This window comes from Palaemon carinicauda, chromosome 3 (assembly GCF_036898095.1).
Source record: "Palaemon carinicauda isolate YSFRI2023 chromosome 3, ASM3689809v2, whole genome shotgun sequence".
NCBI classification, from domain to species: domain Eukaryota; kingdom Metazoa; phylum Arthropoda; class Malacostraca; order Decapoda; family Palaemonidae; genus Palaemon; species Palaemon carinicauda.
This window is the reverse complement of record NC_090727.1, coordinates 177,208,076-177,224,891: the sequence shown is the minus strand read 5'-3', so window position 1 is coordinate 177,224,891 and position 16,816 is coordinate 177,208,076. Positions and strand designations below refer to the sequence as shown.

The 16,816-nt window shown below is 45.8% G+C and overlaps 1 protein-coding gene across 2 annotated transcripts in view; it reads left to right on the top strand.

Moving 5' to 3' along the window:
- Window positions 1-337: 337 nt before the first annotated feature.
- The window catches only part of LOC137638789 (uncharacterized), a 119,083-nt gene continuing 102,604 nt past the window's right edge, over window positions 338-16,816 (top strand). For both annotated transcript variants that reach the window (XR_011044187.1, XM_068371156.1), the window contains exon 1: window positions 338-655. Coding sequence is in view for 1 of the 2 variants with exons in the window: in XM_068371156.1 (XP_068227257.1) it covers window positions 425-655 (231 nt within the window). In the remaining variant the exon portion in view is untranslated. The remainder of the gene's footprint in view (window positions 656-16,816) is intronic.

Genomic DNA, 16,816 nt, shown 5'->3' with positions numbered 1-16,816 from the left:
AAATGACTCAAATCATAAGAAAAAAATTACCTCTGTACAGATTTATATGGTAAAATGTCAACCAGATTATTATTTGTGGCATAGAATCCATTTTGCCGTAAAATTATGGTAATGTATTGGAAAGCAAGATTTATAGTAAAATGTACAATTAATTCTACATAAGTAAAACAATTATTTATACGATCAGACAAAAAAAAAGCTAAACTTTCTGATTATTAAAACAAACGAAGTATTTGCATTTATTTAAGAATAACAATAAAGCAAGTAAACTAAATGTAAAGTTAAACACATCAAAAGTGGACTTGAGGTGCGCCGTTACAGAGATTGTAAGTCCTGTACCTACAGCTTGAAGTTAACTTAGGCTTGTACGAAAGTTTACTGTTATATTGCCGTGGAACTTCGTCCTGAAAATCTGCGGAAAAATATGGGTCGCAATCGAAGACATGCTTCAAATGGTGAAACAAAATGTAAAACAAGAGCTTCTACAACTGTAGGACCAAATAACAGAAAGGATAAAGTAGAGATATTGGTACCAGAGGATGCGAGGAATATGCCAAGCACGAGTGGTTCGAATAACGTTGCAAGTGCCTTTTCTCCAAGTGCATTTTATAAAGGCCAGGGCTCTTCAAATAGAAGCGATGCCCCTCCTACCCAGGTAAAACCCAAAATTGTGTATTGAGTTACTTTAGCTGCATATACGTTTCAGAGCATAGCCAACTGTAGGACGAGACTATGACAATATAAAGGCCAGGAAGTCTGGAGGTTTGGGCTCGATTTCATTGTATAATAGTGCAATATTAGGGAGCCATTTTATATTAGCAGCCAGTTGCTCACGCTTTCATTAAAAAGACATTACCTAACCTAAACTTTCCCCCTTAATCTAACCTACAAGCCGTGCCCTTACCTACTTACCTAACGGTGGGGCTAACCTCGCCCCCCCCCCCCGCGACCTTACACTGTTGTTTTCCAAGTTAAACATGATAATGTATACAGGTGGCCGTTATCATACATACACCCCAATATTAGGACATTGGAACTCGCTAAATAGAACGGATCAGGGTAAAGTTACAGGTACGGACAGAGCAACATTTCAAGCAGAAAAAATGTCTTCTTGCAGTAAATATTATGCTTTCACCGAATCATTTTAACGGCAAATAAGCCAGTTCAACTACTTCCTTCACCACTACACACTCCTTACACTTCTTTAGGAATATAATGGTTTTTGCTCCGCTGTGTGTTCGCTTCGATTGAGGAAAAAGAACAACATCAAGCTCTTATTTACTGGAAAAGGGTATATGCTGAGCTGCGCAAGCTCCCCCCATTGATTATTATTTCTAAGGTAATTATTCCAGGTAAATTTTTTCTGAAAATCTAATGGTCTTTGCTTCGGCGTGCGCTCCCTTTTGCTCTGGAAAAAATAAAAACATTAAGCTCCTATGTACTGGCAAGCGGTACATGCCGAGATGCGCACGGCCCCCACCCCACAATTTGGTAATTATACAGACCCTAAAATTCAATAAAGATAATAATGACTAACTTTATGAGTGGGATGTCGAAGGTTGGGGATCATCTGGGTATTCTGGCAACTGCTGCTGTATCGGAGGCGACAGAGGGTTGCCCGGTGCTGTATCGGAGGCGACGGAGGGTAGAGACGACTGGCAATAAGGAAAAAGTGATGCAACACCATCTCCTTTGGGTAGTGGTGAGTAGAAAAAGCCTGGAAAAGGAATGTCTCAAATACTTATTTTCCAGGCCTTTTGATTCACTTCTTAGCTTCCCTCCAGAGACGTTCTATGTTCTGGGTGTGAAGGTCTGGGTCTAGGGGGTCGGCGAAAGTTTGTGAGTGGTTGACAGATCTGTGTTGACAACCCCAAGGGTATATATATGATACTTTAAGTACTAGCGAAACTGAAATTCGCTATGAGAAATGAACGAGTGCTGGCTAGTTTGGTATTTTTCTCTCCATGTTTAAAAGGGGCTGGGGCATAATAATTTACCAATCGGTCGATTAAAATGTGAGGTTTATCTCTCACTCTAAGTCCATTGTTTACATCTGGGAGACTGATAGGGAGTTACTGTACATGCATTGCTTTTATTCCCTTTTCCAGCTTTTCTGTTTTTTGTATGACGTAATCATTACCTGGCTTTTTTAACCAATTAGGGGCTTCCAAATATTTATGCCCAAGTTCCCGGATGTTGTTTTACAACAGTCGTTTTTTTCCCACCCTTCCTTTCAGTTTGAGTTAAACCACCAAAACATAAAGACGTCTCTAATAGGGAACTTAAGGGAAGTACAATCTATTTCGAAATTTAGTGTAATTTCATCTATGTCGACAATTGATTATAATGGAAATGCTCTTCGTTCAGTGTAAAGCTATTGTTACTCATGTAAAATAAAAAAATAACCTTGAAATAATGTCTCAAAGGTCTACCTTTGACTTGATTTTTGGGAAGACCTGCACATTTCTACTGCAAAGTTTCTGTAAAGATTGTCAAAAAAAAAAAAGATGTAAGGATTTATTTGTGATTTACTTTATCATTATGTGAGGATTTATTTATGAATTACTTTTAGTTTATGACCTGAGAAGGGGGTCTTGCTCCCCTGGCAAGGGATTGTGACCTGGGAAGGGGGTTGTGGGGCTTGCCTCCCCCAGCTAGGGTTTGTGACCTGGGATCTACTAGGTTAGGTTAGGTGGGTTGATTAGGTTCTGTACCCTTTTACAAATCTAAAGTGTTAAATGATCATGTTTTGGCCTGTTTTCAGCCATTTACATGAACCATATATTTTTCCAATTAATTATCTTGTGCTTATTTTGCATTTCTGACTATTATTATTGTTGCAAATCACTCGTTTATGACATTTTCCCACCCCAAATACCCCGGTTTCCCACTGGGGTCCCCCATAATTGTCTTTATATAAGGGGGTCCAAACACTCATGAACGGATGGTTTTCCACAATAATCATGGTCAGAAATGCATAAAACACAAAGTAGCGAGTAGGAAAAATATATGGTTCATGTATTTGGCTAGAAATTAAAGTATCATATATTTACCTAACCAAGTTCAGGTAAAGAGTTGTAAGCACCCCACTTATCACTTATAATTATACTACCTACTGTAATGTATTGTTGAACTAACGGTATATATAAGTGTTGCAGCATCACGTTTACTTGGTAGTGGTTCAATTAATGTAATTAAGAAAAATTCCTTTGAAACTCGCTTTTTTCAATATTAAACTTACCCGATAATCATGTAGCTGTCAACTCCGTTGCCCGACAGAATTCTATGGAGGGATACGCCAGCTATCACAATACTAGAAAGGGGTGTACTTACAGCGCCACCTGTGGCCAGGTACTATAGTACTTCTTGTTGACACCTCTTCAATTTTTCCTCTGTCGTGCTTCCGGCAAGACGTTCTGGGATACGCTTATGATCTTCGAGTATTTTCACGGCTTTTGGTGAAGTATTCTCTCAGATTTCGGCTGTCGCTTTACTGGAAACCTTCTTATATTAGCTTAGATAGCTTTTATTTAGTCCTGATTAACGGTTAACGATCTTTTGCTTGATTTTGAAACCCCACTTGGCTAACTCTTTGGATTCAAGATGTCTGACATTTCACAAGCCCCCACCCATAGACGATGTAGGTCTTGTAATAGGCGTATTCCGAAGGCCTCGGTAGATCCTCACACCGCTTGTTCTGACTGTAGGGATAGGCCCTGTCAGTTAGAAAATCGATGTGAGGAATGCGCCGGTCTTTCGGAACTTGATTTTGTCCGTCTTCTGAAGTATTCAACCAAGTTAGAGAGAGGGAGAGTTAGGAGGAGTTCTTCTCACTCATCACTTTTTTCCTCACCTCATGATCCCCTACCTTTTCCTACCCCTGTAGTGGCTACCCCCGAACCTACTGTTTGCCCTCAGCCTGATATGTCTGTTGTTTTGCGTGCTATTCAGGCCTTAGGCGATAAAGTAGAGTCAGTGGTTAGCGATCATAAGTCTCTTATGGCCGAAGTCAAGGAACTTAAGGTCAAGAGTGCAGTGGGTGGTATTAGTGCCAGTGCTGTGACGAGTGCTAGTGTCAGTGCAGTGCCAAGTGCTAGTGTCAGTGTCAGTGTGGTGCGTGAGGATACTTCTGTGCGTGCCAGTCGTCCTCCCAGTCCGGGACCTCTTGCAAGCTCCCAAGCCCAGGGGAGAAGCAATGTCGAAGGGCAAAAGGGTTCGGCAGGCCTTGATCGGCGCACGGAAGTATCCTCGGTGGTTGCGGGCGTGTCTTCCAGAGACCGTCACTCCCACCTGCAGACGATTGAGCCCGTCTTTTACTCGTCTGCTGATCAATTGTCAGGGAAGAAACGCTGGACTCAGGTCTCAAGACCACTCAAACGCAGAGTCCAGTCCGCAAGTACTCAACCGGGCTGCAGTCATTGGCTCAGCTCCGACTCGCCTCAGTCATCCGACTGCACTCCGCCTAAGAGGAGTAAGGTTCTGCCGCAACAGATCTCTGCTGTTAAGGCTTTACCTCAGCAGACCTTAGTGTCTGCCGACCCTAAGTTGACTCTACTGCAGTCCATGCAGTCACAACTTTCGGTCTTGATGCGTGAGTGTCAGACTGAGAAGGTTGCGCCTCCGCCTGCGCTCCCTCCGCCTGCGCTCGCTCCGCCTGACCGCAGTACCACCTGCCAGGCGTACGATGTTGAGCCTCGTTCTGAGTTTTCTGTTCCCAGTGGTGTGCAGCTCCCTCCGCCTTCCTTAAGGCAACCTCAGCAATGGGAACAGGAGGCTTTTACCTCTCTTCCTCCGCTTCCACTTGCTGTTCCACCAGTGAGGCAACACTCGGTTGAGGTACAACAACCTCTCCCATCCATGAGTCAGTCTCCTCAGCTCTCGCTGCAGCGAGCTCAACCCTCCTCAAGGCAAGCACAACACCTTAGCCTTGCGCCTCAGGAGCCTCAACTCGCGAGACATTTACTGCATTCTGCGCAGCCACTACCTCATCGCTCTCAGCTCACACCGCAGGAACCTCAACTCGTTCCTCAGGAACTTGCTACTCCGCTTCCGCCAACCACTCAGCAAGCGCAACCCTTGAGTTCAGCCACTCATGCCAGGAGTCAGCCTCCTCCACCCATGCGCCTTCCTTCTGCCTCTTCTTTTGTTCAGCCTTTGCAGACTGTGCCTCAGGTGTCCCCTCAACAGACTCTTGAAGAGGAAACCACTATTGTTACTGTTCCAGCTCATGCTGACTCTGCTGTTCAGCATACCTTACCTATCTCTTCGCTACACTCTGGTGATGAGGCGTCTGATGATGAGGCTGCACACCTGGATCCCTCATCAGACGTGGATGAATCCAAGTCTTCTCCACCTTCTATTGACTTTCGTAAGGTCTTGGCTCTTTTTAGGGAGGTTTACCCAGACCACTTTGTCACTGCTCTCCCCCGATCTCCGCCATCTGAGTTTTCGCTGGGCTTGCAACCAGCTAAGTCCTCTTATACTAAGCTCGTCTTAGCAAGGTCCTCTAAGAGAGCGTTTAGGATTTTAGGGGAGTGGTTGCAGTCTAAGCAACAACTTGGAAAGACGTCGTTCATGTTTCCTCCGACTAAGCTCACTTCTAAAGCGGGTGTTTGGTATGCCACAGGAGAGGAACCAGGCTTGGGAGTACCTGCCTCTGCCCAGGCTGACTTCTCAAGTCTGGTAGACTCTCCTCGTAGAACAGCAATGAGGCGCTCAAAGGTTTGCTGGACCCTCTCAGACCTTGATCATTTCCTGAAGGGTGTTTTTAGAGCATTTGAGATGTTCAACTTCCTAGACTGGTGCCTGGGGGCCCTCAGCAAGAAGACCTCCCCTGCGGACAAGGATTCTGCCATGCTCTTAATGTCCTGCATGGATAAGGCCATTAGAGATGGATCTGGCGAGCTTGCTTCGATGTTTGTGTCAGGGGTTCTTAAGAAAAGGGAGCAGCTTTGTACCTTCCTCTCCTCCAGCATCACACCTTGTCAAAGGTCTCAACTCCTTTTCGCTCCGCTCTCGAAGTTCCTTTTTCCCGAAGAGCTTGTTAAGGACTTGTCTGCTGCCCTGATACAAAAGGACACACATGATCTTGTGGCCTCATCGGCTCGTAAGACTAAGGTTGCTACCTCAGTCCCCAGGACTTATCGCACCCCAGTGGCTGATACTCCTGCTACGAGGTTCATACCGCCCTTTCGTGGTAGAGCCCCCAGCCGAGGAAGCTCCCGTCCAGACTCTTCCAGGAGCAAGTCTAGGAAAGGTTCCAAGGCCTCTAAAGGAAAACACTGACTCTCCGCATCTCCAGACAGCAGTAGGAGCCAGACTCAAGATCTTCTGGCAAGCCTGGGAAAAGAGAGGTGCAGACACCCAGTCTGTCAGTTGGCTGAGGGAGGGTTACAGGATACCATTCTGCCGCAAACCCCCTCTGACCACATCTCCCATCAACCTCTCTCCCAACTACAAAGAAGAGGACAAGAGGCTAGCGTTGCACCAGGAGGTGTCGCTCCTTGTACAGAAGAAGGCAGTGGTTATAGTCCGGGACCATCAATCCCCGGGCTTCTACAACCGTCTCTTTCTGGTGGCCAAGAAGACAGGAGGTTGGAGACCGGTGCTGGACGTCAGCGCGCTCAATGCGTATGTCACCAAGCAGACGTTCACGATGGAGACGACGAAGTCGGTCCTAGCAGCGGTCAGGCAGGAGGACTGGATGGTCTCGTTGGACCTGAAAGATGCATACTTTCACGTTCCTATTCATCCAGACTCCCAACCTTTCCTGAGATTCGTTTTTGGAAAGGTTGTCTACCAATTCCAAGCCCTGTGTTTTGGCCTAAGCACAGCTCCTATGGTGTTCACGCATCTGATGAGGAATGTAGCAAAATTCCTTCACTTATCGGACATCAGAGCCTCCCTTTACTTAGACGACTGGCTGTTGAGAGCCTCCACGAGTCGTCGCTGTCTGGAGAATCTCAACTGGACTTTGGACTTAATCAAAGAACTGGGTCTTTTAGTCAACATAGAAAAGTCTCAGATCATTCCCTCCCAATCCATTGTGTACCTGGGAATGGAGATTCGGAGTCAGGATTTTCGGGCTTTTCCATCGGCCCCAAGGATAAGCCAAGCCCTAAATTGCATCATGAGCATGCTGAAGAGGAACAGTTGCTCGGTGAGACAGTGGATGAGTCTCACAGGGACCCTTTCATCGCTGGCCCTGTTTGTCGAGCTAGGGAGACTCCACCTCCGCCCTCTTCAATTCCATCTTGCAGCTCATTGGGACAAGGGTTTGTCTCTCGAAGCAGTCTCTATCCCAGTCACCCAAGAGATGAAGACCACTCTCTTGTGGTGGAAGACCAATCTCCTTCTCAGGGAGGGCCTATCGTTGGCTATTCAGACCCCCAACCTTCATCTCTTCTCAGATGCATCGGACTCGGGCTGGGGTGCGACCTTGAACGGACAGGAATGCTCGGGAACGTGGAACGAGGAACAGGGAACACTCCACATCAACTGCAAGGAGCTACTAGCAGTTCATTTAGCCCTGCTGAACTTCAAGTCCCTCCTGCTAGGCAAGGTAGTGGAGGTGAACTCAGACAACACCACAGCCTTGGCTTACATCTCCAAGCAAGGAGGGACCCATTCGAGGAGCCTATACGAGATCGCAAGGGACCTCCTCATTTGGTCAAGAAGTCAAAACCTCACCTTAGTCACGAGGTTCATTCAGGGCAACATGAACGTCTCAGCAGATCGCCTAAGCAGAAGGGATCAGGTCATTCCCACGGAATGGACCCTCCACAAGAGTGTGTGCAACAGACTCTGGACCTTGTGGGGTCAACCCACCATAGATCTGTTTGCCACCTCCATGACCAAGAGACTTCCGCTGTACTGTTCCCCAGTTCCAGACCCAGCAGCAGTTCATGTGGATGCTTTTCTGCTGAACTGGTCCCATCTCGACCTTTACGCATTTCCACCGTTCAAGATAATAAACAAAGTCCTTCAGAAGTTCATCTTGCACGAAGGGACACGGCTGACGCTGGTTGCTCCCCTTTGGCCTGCAAGAGAATGGTTCACAGAGGTACTTCAATGGCTAATCGACGTTCCCAGGACTCTCCCTCTAAGAGTGGACCTTCTACGTCAACCTCACGTAGACAGGTTGCACCCAAACCTCCACGCTCTTCGGCTGACTGCCTTCAGACTGTCGAAAGATTTGCTAGAGCTAGAGGCTTTTCGAAGGAGGCAGCCAGCGCGATTGCCAGAGCAAGAAGGGTTTCCACTCGTAGAGTCTACCAATCTAAGTGGGAAGTCTTCCGGAGCTGGTGTAGAGCCAATTCAGTATCCTCTACCAATACCTCTGTGACCCAAATAGCTGACTTCCTTTTACATCTTAGGAATGAGAGATCCCTTTCAGCCCCTACGATTAAAGGGTACAGGAGTATGTTGGCTTCAGTTCTCCGCCACAGAGGTTTGGACCTTTCTTCCAACAAGGACCTTCAAGACATCCTTAAGTCTTTTGAGACTTCTAAAGAGCGTCGCCTATCCACTCCAGGCTGGAACCTAGACGTAGTCTTAAGGTTCCTTATGTCACCTAGGTTCGAACCTCTCCAGTCAGCTTCCTTCAAGGACCTTACCCTCAAGACTCTTTTTCTCGTCTGCCTTGCAACAGCTAAGAGAGTCAGTGAGGTTCACGCCTTCAGCAAGAACATTGGTTTCACGACCGAATCTGCAACATGTTCTTTTCAGCTCGGATTCCTAGCTAAGAACGAACTTCCTTCACGTCCTTGGCCTAGATCGTTTGAAATACCTAGCCTCTCCAACATGGTAGGTAACGAGCTAGAGAGTTCTTTGCCCTGTCAGAGCTCTCAAGTATTATCTTAATAGGTCTAAACCTATTCGAGGACAGTCAGAAGCCTTATGGTGTGCCATCAAGAAACCTTCGAGACCCATGTCCAAAAACGGGGTTTCGTATTATATAAGGCTTCTGATTAGAGAAGCCCATTCTCACTTAAAGGAGGAAGACCTTGCGTTGCTGAAGGTAAGGACCCACGAAGTAAGAGCCGTAGCTACTTCGATGGCCTTTAATAAAAACCGTTCTCTGCAAAGCATAATGGATGCAACCTATTGGAGGAGCAAGTCAGTGTTTGCATCATTTTATCTTAAAGATGTCCAGTCTCTTTACGAGAACTGCTACACCCTGGGACCATTCGTAGCAGCGAGTGCAGTAGTAGGTGAGGGCTCAGCCACTACATTCCCTTAATCCCATAACCTTTTTTAACCTTTCTCTTGAATGCTTTTATTGTTATTTTTATGGTTGTTACGGTAGGCTAAGAAGCCTTCCGCATCCTTTTTGATTTGGCGGGTGGTCAATCCATTCTTGAGAAGCGCCTGGGTTAGAGGTTGTGTAGAGGTCCTTTAGTAGGGGTTGCAGCCCTATATACTTTAGCACCTTTGAGTTGATTCAGCCTCCAAGAGGAACGCTGCGCTCAGTAAGGAAGACGAACTTAAAAAAGAGGCAGAGTAACGGTTCAATTCGACTTCCTTACCAGGTACTTATTATTTCATTGTTATTTGAGATAACTGTTATATGAAATATGGGATACTTAGCTATCCTTTAATCTTGTACACTGGTTTTCACCCACCTCCCTGGGTGTGAATCAGCTACATGATTATCGGGTAAGTTTAATATTGAAAAATGTTATTTTTATTAGTAAAATAAATTTTTGAATATACTTACCCGATAATCATGATTTAATTGACCTTCCCTTCCTCCCCATAGAGAACCAGTGGTCCGAGGAAAAATTGAAGAGGTGTCAACAAGAAGTACTATAGTACCTGGCCACAGGTGGCGCTGTAAGTACACCCCTTTCTAGTATTGTGATAGCTGGCGTATCCCTCCATAGAATTCTGTCGGGCAACGGAGTTGACAGCTACATGATTATCGGGTAAGTATATTCAAAAATTTATTTTACTAATAAAAATAACATAATTCCCGCAAACACCCATATCGAACTTAACTTATGAGGGCTTATAAGAAAACGAGTTATCCTATTGGTCAAAATAAAGGGGGTCCATGGTTTATGCGCATAATTTCTAATACTAGTTAACTCACATGTACCTACGTACGAACAGGAGCGAATACAAATGTTTCGTTGAATGTCAACAAACAAATGAAAGATATACCAGTACAGTAGTATAGTAAATAGATAATTTGTGCAGTTTTCCATGGATTTATTATATGTCCCAGAAAATAATGTATAGGGAAGAAAAGGTTTATTTTACCATCATTTACTGTTTTCCCAGTATATTTTCCCCACCCAGAACCCCGGGTTCCCACTGGGTGTCCCCCATTATTGGCTTTGACTTTTGACCCAATCACTCCCAAAATCTAATCAAATTGTCCTTGGATCACAGCAAATCATCCCACCAAATTTCATGAGATGGTTAAATAGTTTTTTGAGTTATGTGAATCACAAAGACACATACAAACAAATGAATACACGCCTACCAAAGCATAACCTTTGCCGCAATGAAGTTAACGAAGGTAGAAAAGTAAATTTGTGCTCTCCTTCCTCCTCCATCAACTTTTTCCCCATCCTAATCTCTTCTTAAGATACTTCCTCCTAGAAGGAAGAAACAGGTGCAATAGTACTGCAGGAGGCCTCTTGCAAAGTTCCTTAGGAGTTCTAGAGTGCACACTTCTTAGGTAGTAACTGATCTCCCTTCACAACTGTTCCTTAGGGTTTGGTTAGTTGGACCCATGGGCCAGGTGAGGGTGAGCATTGCCCTTACCTTTATGATTCCTACTTGCTTTCTTACTTCCAGATGGAGTATTGGCTCTCCTCCTTTGAATGGTACCTTGGCGGTTGGTTGAACAGTTGTGAGCCCAATATGACGGTCTTCTTTGTGGCAGTTGGTTGAACAGTTGTGAGCCCAATATGACGGTCTTCTTTGTGGATTGGATGCAGGTGAACTGTTTCGGTTAGGACCCAGCACTGATTTTATAGGCCAGGCAAAGTTGAGTAGTTTTGCACACTTCCCCATCCTTTCCTTTAGGAGCTGCTCTTAAAGGCAAGGAAGTAACAAAACTCATCTGCAGACTGATTCCTTTGGGGTCCTTCAAGTGGAGGTTGAACCTGTTGTGACAGGTACCGCTGTGGCACTGTGAGTAAGTGAGTGGTCTCACGTGCGTGACACCAGCACAGTAGGCCTGGTTAAGGTAGAGCATAGCTCTTTCTTCTCCATCGCTCATGGGGATGCAGCAGTTGCAACTGTTACATGCTTGTTGGCTGTCTGAAGCTAGTGAATTACTCGAAGAAGTACCTTTCTTGCAGATTACATCTGCCAAGAAGCACCTCTTTCTTTGTCCTGATAACGAACCAAACATTTCTCTTAATATGCCTGGTATGAAAATGCTGACTCCATCTTCTTTTAAACCACTACTGGCCAAGACCCTGTCAGCTTCTGCATCCCAATGATTAGCTGTTAGGAGGTTGTTGGAGTCCCCTTCATTCATGTATGGGACCAAGAAGGATATGTCCAAGGAAGGAAAGAACCTTCCAGTTTTAGTCTAGGGGGCTTTCTCCAACCAGTTAGAGAGTCCCTCTTTTAAAGGGCATAAGGTTTTTTTAGACATGTAGGAACAATTAACAAATTACAAAAGTACTTTATATTCAGTAGATCCTTGCTGTAAAAACCTGAGTCTTTAAAATTAAATTTCCCACCTCAACCATCCCTCTCTGACCTAGGCCTAAGGAAAAAAGTGGTTAATCTATGTCAGACAGGTGGACGGTGCTTCTCTCGCACCTCCTGTCTTTTAACTACCGGTAATTACTGTATCTTTTTAATGATCAATGGCCGTTTCAGTGCCGTTGAAAACATACCCCAATTTAAAGGACTCGGAATTGTGTTTTTAGGAAAATTGCTTATTGAATTTAGAACATGTTTTACAGTACAGTTTGTTCCGGCGTAAATACAAACCTTCCGCTATTTATAGGGGTATACTTTCGGCGTAGCTGAAAGACGAGCCATGATAATTTTAATGAGGGATAACTACCCCATCTGCTAGTTAGCGGGTGGGGTGTGGGGTAGACTGGCTACCCCGCTCACTCACACTTCTCGGCTTAGTAACCACTTTACTTTTTGGCTCAGCAGAGAACGGACATGCTGCCATTCTCTCCCGCAAAGACTTGCCTTGATTGTTTTTCTGTCATTTTTTTTTCTCGTGTGTGTTTTCATTTATCTTATACATATTTGTTCCGTAACTGGAATACAAACCACGCTATTTATTAGGGTATTATTTTCAGCGAAGCTGAAATGAAGAGCCATTAAGATTTAATGAGGGTTAACTACCCACGCCGCTAGTCAGCGCCGGGTAGGGTGGTTAGCTTGCTACCACTCCCACTCACACACCGGTGATTTAGCTCACTTTACTTTTGGCTCGGATGGTGAGTGGTTGTTTCCGCTCTTCATTTTCAGTCTTTGTGCTGTGCGTGTGATACATATACGACAGATTCTCAAGACTCTTGTGCAAGGCCAGGGAACCTTCCCTTCCAACCTCTCCCCCCCTTGTCCATCGGTCTTCCCGTCGGCATATAACTACCGTTGACTTGGCCGCCACCGCAGGGGAATCGTCATTGTTTGGACCCTCCTTGTTCAACTGTTGTCCTGCCTTTCCCTCTTCTTACGGGAAACATGGATTACTGAGTGAAGGGAGTGTGGCCTCTCAGAGATTGATTACGGTCTTTCCCTTCTCAAGACCGTTCATCTTTCATGGTTCTCCGACAGTGTACTAACGGGGGAAGTACCTTCCCGTTCGCGGGTTAGGTTGTGCTTTGGATTGTTTTTCTCAATTATTTAAGTGAAATTATAATTGTTTGTAATTTTAACTTTTCAGCTTCTTTTCCGTGTGGGAACACTTCCCTTCGGAGGATCAGTGGTTTTCCCAATTCAGTGAATAATTTTAGCTGATTTAAATAATTGTAATTCTTGTTTCTTCCGTAACTGGAATACAAACCACGCTATTTATTAGGGGTTATACTTTCAGCCGAGCTGAAATGACGAGCCATTAAAATTTAGCGAGAGTTACCTACCCACACCGCTAGTTAGCGAAGGTAGGGGGGGTAGCTTGCTACCACTCCCGTTCTCACACCTGTGATTTAGTCACTTTACTTTTGGCTCGGATCGAGAGCGGTTGTTTCCTCTCTCCCTCCTCGCCTATTCTGGACTGCCATTAATTTTTGCCTTTTACTTACTTTTTCTTATACTTGTATATATATGAAAACTTCTTAATGTTTATGTATATATATGTATATAGAAATGTGGTAAGTTAACTTTTCATTGTTTGTGCTGTGTGTGATACATATACGACAACGACACTTGCTTAGTAGCAAGGCCAGCACAGTTCCACTTCGTGGGGAACGACCTCTCCCTCTCTGGTCCATCGATCTTCCCGTCGGCATATAACCGTTAACTCGGCTGCCGCAGGGGAATCGTCATCGCCTGGACCCTCTTCATTCAACTATTGCCTGGCCCTCCTTGGTCCTAGCTTGGGTGGAGAGGAGGCTTGGGCGCTGATCTTATAATATATGGTCAGTCTCTAGGGCATTGTCCTGATTGCTAGGGCAATGTCACTGTCCCTTGCCTCCGCCATTCATGAGCGACCTTTAAACCTTTATTGTCTTCGCCTTTTCCTTTTTTCCTACGGGGAACATGGATTCTGAGCGAAGGGAATGTGGCCTTTCAAGGATTGACTACGGTCTCTCTCTTCTCGAGATCGTTCACCTTTACAACAACAGCGTACTATTGGGAAAGCTCCTTTCCCGTGCGCGAGTTAAGTTGCCCTTCCGACTGTTTTTATTACAGTTACTTTGCTCCCCCCTTCTCCCGTGGATGTCGACAGGAGAAGGAAGGGCGCAATACTTAATTTTATGCTTTCCCCTCTTCGGAGTTCCTCCTGGGAATTTGTTAAATAATTAATTTTTTGTCGGCGCAATACTTATTTTATGTTGTTCCCTCGGAGTTCATCCCTAGGGAATTTCTGTTGATTATTTAATTTTAATTATTTAATTTTTTTCCCAGTTAACTATGCAATTTTTCTTCGTTCGACTAAAGAATCCCAAGGAAGCAGAGCTGTTCTGTTCATGCGTGGGGAGTCTGCTGTCACTGCCATCCCTCAGAGGACGTCGTCATGGGCGTCATCCCTTCTCTTAGAAGTATTCCCGTGGCAACATGACCAGCACTGAAGATCATCTTAGAACGCTAAAGCGCTAAAGGAGGTTCGCCTCCAAGGGTTGGACAATTTCCCTTCTGAGGGAAGTTTCCTCCCCAGGTGTGAGGTTGTTTCTCCCTTCAGAGGAAGAACTTCCCACATCTTAATAAATTCATCGTCTCCGGCTGCTGTTGCTGCCTTCGCCCAGACTTCTCTCCCCGCTTGCTGAGTTTCTCTTCCTTCAGGGGCGGAGCACGGTCTTGGCAAGTCTCTTCTACGAAGTGTTCACCTCTCTCGTTCGCGAGAGAGACCACTCATAGAGACTCCTCTTCGGAGGATCGCTACTGTTAAGGTCAGCTTGCTGATCTACCGGCCCTCAAGGGGCTTCATCATGGGCGTTTTCTAGTCTCTTCTACGAAGTGTTCACCTCTCTCATTCGCGAGAGGGGCCACTCATAGAGACTTTTCTTCGGAGGATCGCTACTGTTAAAGGTCAGCTTGCTGATCCACCGGCCCTCATGGGCGTCATCACGGGTGTCTTCAAGTCTCTTCTACGAAGTATTCACCTGTCTCGTTCGCGAGAGAGGCCACTCATAGACACACCTATTCGGAGGATCAAGCAGACCCACCAGGACCTCATCGGTGGATGCTTGCCCTTCCAAAGGGCACATCTCAGTTCCTGATCGTCCTGCCAGCTGACCTACCGATCTACCAGCGCAACCTTGTGCTGCAACGTAGTCCTTTGGACTTCGTTCCTTGACTCTAACACGGACCTTTTTTATGGTCCCCATCGGTGGATGCTCGCCCTTCCAAAGGGCACATTCCAGTTCCTGATCATCCTGCCAGCTGACCTACCGATCTACCAGCGCAACCTTGCGCTGCAAGGAAGTCCTTTGGACTTCGGTCCTGAACTCTAACGCAGGCCTGCTTTCGGTTCCCATCGGTGGATGCTCTCCCTTTTTAACCTGTTAAGCGTCCCCCCTGGACCAGGTTGCCGCTAACGTACCGTCGCGCTTTTTTTGCTCTGAGCGGTCATTTCACTAATGATAATTTTTCAAAGTTAATATCATTTATTTATGCTTATAATTCGTATTTATAGTTAAAAGTAGGGATATTAATAAAATGGCAGAGTAAAAGAACAATTAATACTACTGTTATTTCATTTCAAATGGCTACATAATACTGAATATTCTAATGGGTTCTTTTTATCTTCAATCGTAAATCTTACGCCTGGATAAGCAACAAAAGCAAAGGGATAAGTCTCTCACTCTCTCTCTCTCTCTCTCTCTCTCTCTCTCTCTCTCTCTCTCTCTCTCTCTCTCTCTCTCTCTCTCTCTCCATATCGTTTCCTGTATAGTTTTCAAATATGTTCGTCATACATTTATACATTATTTATCCACTTTACTCTCTCTCTCTCTCTCTCTCTCTCTCTCTCTCTCTCTCTCTCTCTCTCTCTCTCTCTCTCTCTCTCTCTCTCTCTCGGCGTTTCCTTTCCTATATAGTTTTGTGAAATCTCGTTGTCCAGTCATTCGGTAATGAGAAGTCATTTTCACTTTCGGCATCGAAAGAAAACTTTGTTTCTTCAATATACTCATCACTGGAGGATTCAGAACTAGTGCTCTCATTATCAAACAGGTTATCATTATCAAATTCCTCAACAAGAATATCATTTATTTCATCGAAAGAAATAACCTTCCTCTTTAGACCGTTCATTACAAAAGGAACACCAAACAACCACTTCCGCATGAACGCCCGAAGCGCACTGATAGGAAACCAGTTTTCGAACATCAAACTACCTTCAGAAAAATAGTTGCCAGACATCATATAAGTTTCTATTTACAGCCCCCATATGCTGAGAGTGTTGCCAAGTGGTGATCCTATACTTACTATACGAGTAAACGTAATATCACGAGACTGACGGCTTGAAAAAGGCAATTAAAGTCATGAACGGAATATGCAGTTGAAGGCGGTACCGAGTAGATCGTGGTGAACGGTTTATCACGTGGGTGACGCTTAACAGGTTAAAGGGCACATCCCAGTTCCTGATCGTCCTGCCACTGGTCATCCTACCAGCTGACCTGCCAACCTACTAGCGCTTCCTTCGCGTGCGCTCTCTGACAGTCTTACGCGCGCTAGCGCTGACGATCTTCCGCGCGCGAGTGCCGATGGTCTCCCACGCACGCGACGATGGTCTCCCGCGCGCGCCCCGATGATTTTCCGCACGCATGCCAATAGTCTTGTGCGCGCACACCGACGATCTTCCGCACGCGGGTGCCTATGGCCTCCCGCACGTGCCGACGATTTTTCGCGAGCGCCAATGCTTTTGTGCGCGAGTGCCAATAGTATTGCGCGTGCACCAACAGTCTTCTGCTCGCGCACGCCGATGGTCTCCCACGTGCGCCGACGATCTTCCGCGCGCGCCCAAATGATTTTCCGCAGGCATGCCAATAGTCTTGCGCGCGCACTGGCGATCTTCCGCGCGCGGGTGCCTATGGCCTCCCGCGCGCGCCAGCGATTTTCCACGAGCGCCAATGCTCTTGCGCGTGCACCAACAGTCTTCTGCTCGCGAACGTCGATGGTCTTCCGCGCGCCCCCCAATAACTTTCCAAGCGCGCAAGCGCCAATG